At 35.4% G+C, this 4,958-nt stretch overlaps 1 protein-coding gene across 1 annotated transcript; it reads left to right on the top strand.

Annotated features, from left to right (window-relative positions):
* On the top strand, positions 1-4,958 carry scamp4 (secretory carrier membrane protein 4). Its single transcript, XM_060880764.1, has 7 exons — positions 1-93; positions 512-528; positions 1,003-1,131; positions 1,246-1,402; positions 1,493-1,594; positions 2,803-2,920; positions 3,796-4,958. The coding sequence occupies exons 2-7, from the start codon at positions 522-524 to the stop codon at positions 3,976-3,978; spliced, it is 696 nt and encodes a 231-aa protein (XP_060736747.1). The 5' UTR covers positions 1-93; positions 512-521; the 3' UTR covers positions 3,979-4,958.

Genomic DNA, 4,958 nt, shown 5'->3' with positions numbered 1-4,958 from the left:
CATTTCCCAGAAGCCCACGGGTCCGTTTTCCGTTATACACTGGTCCACCAGCATTCACGCCACATCTATCTAAAAGTTAATTTCCCCCCACAAGTAAGTATTGTCTTTTCATTTTCTGCTCAACTGACATAAAAATGATAGCGTTAGTAAAGTTTATAAACGTTTTCCTGTTCATTAATCCACTTGCACAGTTATCTTAAATGTACTAGAGGAGCTGAATGACTTTTATTTCAGTGCTTCAACTTGTATAGCTGTGAGAGAAAATGTTAGCGGGCTACTTTATAAACATTTATAATGTTTAACTTAAAGTTTTAATAAAGTTTTGTTTCGTTATTGATTTGTCTATCTAATGCTTGCTCGTTGTAAACAAATCTGATGTGTGTTTGTTGTCTGTAAAGTTGTGAGTAATGTAGCTACAGTCAGCCATAGTGAGCTTAGCTGCTCCTTGTGCTATGGTTTTGTTATGTTTGTTTATCTTATTTAACCTTTTTTCTCTTCTAATACATTGCAGAGACCCAACAATGACGGGTGAGTAATATGCAAAAACACTTGAAAGGAAGTGGTACTGAAATGAAAATTGTTCAAAAACTGTTTCCCTCTTGCCATAACCGGTTTAAACATTTAACACAGGGATTATTACCTGTGTTCTGTAATTCATTCTCCATCTCTAATGACTGCCTCCTTCTCAATTACTATGTAAATATGTAAATTCTTACTATTTAAATATTTACTGTTCTCATGCCAGGTGTGTGTGTGTGTATATATATATATATATATATATATATATATATATATATATATATACACATTATATATATATATATATAATGTGTATATATATATGTATGTATGTATGTATGTACCAAGAGCACCTTAAAAACAACAAAGTTCCTTGTGTGTCTGTGCACACTTGGCAAATAAAGCTGATTCTGATATATAAGGATAGTTAATGCGCTACAATAGCAGCAAAATGTAGTTCAAAATGATCTTTGTGTTCTTCAGAGCGAGTCAACAACTTTCCACCTCTGCCCAAGTTTTTGCGCATTAAGCCGTGTTTCTACCAAAATATCGATGAGGAAATCCCCCAGCCTCACACCCAGATTGTTCACAAAGTTTACAAGCTTTGGATCTGTAAGTGGTATCGGTTTCATACAAGCCACTGGCTTCGTATAGACGCAGAGCCAAAATAAATCATACACGTCTGTGTAAAAACGTGTCTGATGACTGACGTTTTTGTCTTCATAGTGTACTCGATTACACTCTGCGTTAACCTGGTGTCTTGCATAGCCTGGGTGGCAGGGGGAGGAAGTGCAGTTAACTTTGGGCTTGGTCTCCTGTGGCTTGTCCTGTTCAGTCCCTGCAGTTATGCCTGTTGGTTTAGGCCTGTTTACAAGGCATTTAGGTAAGGCACTCCAGAGAGAAAATAAGAAGACTAATGTTTAAACAGTCAAACGAGCTTTTAAAAAAGGTTTATTTTTATCTCTTTCCACAGGGCTGACAGTTCGTTTAACTTTATGGCGTTCTTCTTCATTTTCTTCCTTCAGTGTGTTCTTGCTCTCATCCAGACTCTGGGAATAAACAACTGGGGTGCATGGTGCGTATCATCTTGTGACATTAAGAGAGAAATGTTTGAGGGTTTTTTTAAAGAATGCTGTGACTGTTCAAACTTCTCAGTCATTGAATATTTTTTTGAAAGTTCAAAATATATAGTGGAGCCTTATTGTTTTTTGACTATGTGCACTGGTGGATTTTGCCTCATTAGTTTTCATGAAGTTGTTCCAATCTCTCTGACAAGGAATATGCACAAATACAGACCAAAATACATTATGACAATGGTGATTTTGGAGATAATGGTGTCTGCCAAATGCTGTAAATGTAACCCAACGTGGAGAAAGTATGACATTTTCTACTTGGCAATTCAACAAAGAGTATTTCCTTTGTGGCATGTATCTCAACCAGAAATAGGTCAAGCATTTAAAATACATAACGTGACTATCCAGCAACTTGATCAAAGCTGGACATTCAGTGTATGAGGAATTCACACTTAGCTAGCAAAGAGCGAGGTCATATATATCTTTAGGCAGACTAACTGTTTTTATCCTTACATTTTTTAAAAACTGTTTATTTACCCAACAGCATATTTGTAGGAAGCATAGACAAGTTATAAAAAGGAAATAACATTTCTACATCTTTTTTGTCAAAATGTGTTAAAAAATATCTTTTTATAATTTATCCACCATCACATCCAATGTTTTTTGTTTGTTTTGTTTTTTTGCCAGACTGCAATGCTTATTTGTTATGTGATCTCATCTCCATCTCTTTTCAAAGTGTTTAAGATCTCACACATTGACACAGAATGAAAAGTTCTATTATAAATAAATCAAAAGTTAAGAACGCTTCTTAAAGTAGAGATGTTTTCCACATGGACATATGTTTCAGTGTTATCCAAAAACAACCAACCTAAGATAAATGTGGGCTACAAGGGGGCTGAATATTGCAGCTGACAGAATTCAAAAGCCAGACTATTCATGTCATGAACAGAAGGGGAGGTGCAAACTGATAGCATTTTTAACAGCACTTTCATTTGTTTCTTGCAGTCTTTTGGACTGGCTTTGCTTTTGATAAATAAAAAATAAAGTTATTGATTCAGTTGAAAGTTTATAAAGCAGTGTGAATTACAGACCTCTGAAATCTGATCGTCATTATCATCACATGATTTGGTGTGGAGCTGCTCATGTGACAAAGACAGTTCATGGTAATGGCTAACTCTGTTTTCCTTTCCTTCCCCATAAATCACTCCAGTGGCTGGATAGCTACAGTGATGTTTTTTAGCACTAATGTTGGCTCTGCAGTGGTTATGCTCTTCTCCGCTCTGCTCTTCACTGTAGATACTGTGCTTATGGGACTGGTTCTTATCAAGGTGAGTATGACAGTCAAATTTTACACCAGTTTCAGGAATTTTTTGACATTTTTGTCTGTATACATTTAAAACATTTTAATGGTGGCTGGTGGCTCAATGGGTTACTGAATGAAAAGTCATGATATCAAATGCCCTGCACTACCAAGCTGTCATTGGTGGGTCTTTAAGCCAGTTCCTTAATGTACAACTGCTCTGTTGTTTCAGGCCTTAGTTGTAACTTATACACTGGGTAAATGCATCTCTTCATATGCAGTGAAGGGAAAGAAGTATTCAGATTCAGTTTTTGTTATTTAACATGATTCCAGTGCATATATCCAGTGTTTAAATGTGTCTTTTGACTTTGTACTTCTAAAGGATTGAATTTAATTTAAAAATATAAAATTTCTTGTTTGTTTATGTTCTGTAAAACAGCTTTGAGACAGTGTCCATTATTAAAAGCGCTATACAAATAAATTTTAATTGATTTAAATAAAATAAAGTATATATTCATAAGTATAAACAAAGGTATGTTGGATGAATGTTATTTTACTCACTAAGGAACAATCATGGTGAAGGAAGGAGTTTCCTAAAGTTCTTCCTAAAATTATTAAACAGCATTTTATAGGAAAATGATACAGGGCCATAGCAAAGACTGTAAAAATTCCTGACATGACACCATTGCTAATAATATGGAAGGAATAGGAAAAGCCAAAAATCACTCGAAAAGATCTTGAGGCCAACCTGAAACCAGTGGGGATAATAGTTACAAAACTCTTCTACTAAAAAGCAGCTTTATGTAATCTTCACCAATTTTACTTGAATAACCCTTGGTTATGGTTTGGTGTACAGTGTGTAGAATTAGGCTAAATATTATATGTTGGTTTTCTTTATTTCAGATTCACAGGCTATACCGTGGTGGTGGAGGAAGCCTTCAGCATGCGCAGGAAGAATGGAGCACCGGGATGTGGAAGAGTGCCCCCGTGAGAGAAGCTGGTATTAATGCCATTGTAGAGACTGGCCCCAGTCTGCCTCAGTATCCAGCTTCTGTGCCAAGCTACCCAGAAAACAGGCCGTGGTGATAATCCACCACAGACTCCAGATGGAGCCAGAACGCTCCTTTCTCCTAGCATTATTCATCTTGGTCATCTCATGCCTCTGTGAACAGCATGACTGTGAAGCGTTGATGCATAAAAACCTCCACTGGACTAAAATAACTTCACTGTATATTTGTCTACAAACTGCATCTCAGAAGTGGTTAAATTATAAACAATTACATCCACTTACACCCTGATATGCTGATCACACTAAAGTAGTGGCAGCTTGTCCAGAGCATTTCACTCTAAATGTGAAAAGTGTAATAATTTCAATCACAATACTGACATTTATTTTGCCAAATGATGCCTTACATACCAGAATACAATCCACCGCCATGATTCCATTTTTTTTCAGTGATTTTAAGTTATGTTCTTTTGATTTGTCAGAAAATGAAGTGTCTTGTTTAAACTTTTAATTCACTGAATGCATTCATGCATTTTCCTACTTCCTCCACTTTTCTCTGTGCTGTTTAGAATTTCCGCTTTTCCATTTCTCTATTATATCTTGCATGTTTACAGAATGTACTTTGATCTATTTAGCATGTTAATTTTTTTTTTTTTCTGGTTGCCAAATATTCTTCCGTTTTGTACGTGTATACCCATTTAGCCAAATGTATTTGATCATTGCAGTTCCTGCTATTTGTATATAACTTCCCTTATTTTTTTTATTTTTTATTTTTTTTTTCTCTCTTAAAACTTCAATGCCCTGCTCAGATATCCATTCTTTAGCTGGTATTGCAGCTGCCAAATATTCTTGATTTTGTATTGTTCCTATTAGGAGCATTATTTTTACAGAGTCTCCATGTGAACCTAGGTTTGACAGATTACAAGTGCAGAACTTTATCTGTTAATGATTAACATGATTAATACCATTTATTTATGATTTGGCACAATTATGAATGTATAAAATGTCTTACATTGGTTACTAACTTGTGCCAGTTTAATAAAAACATTCCTTTACAATG

Source organism: Tachysurus vachellii, chromosome 1 (assembly GCF_030014155.1).
Source record: "Tachysurus vachellii isolate PV-2020 chromosome 1, HZAU_Pvac_v1, whole genome shotgun sequence".
Lineage (NCBI taxonomy): Eukaryota > Metazoa > Chordata > Actinopteri > Siluriformes > Bagridae > Tachysurus > Tachysurus vachellii.
Note: the sequence above shows the minus strand (reverse complement) of the source record. Positions and strands in the feature narration are given on the sequence as shown.

What these genes read in the sequence shown, in the direction of transcription:
- scamp4 (XM_060880764.1), top strand. An exon ending in CCTGTTTACAAGGCATTTAG is followed by an intron (nt 1,403 to 1,492) that starts GTAAGGCACTCC and finishes CTCTTTCCACAG; the next exon opens with GGCTGACAGTTCGTTTAACT. An exon ending in TGGGACTGGTTCTTATCAAG is followed by an intron (nt 2,921 to 3,795) that starts GTGAGTATGACA and finishes TCTTTATTTCAG; the next exon opens with ATTCACAGGCTATACCGTGG.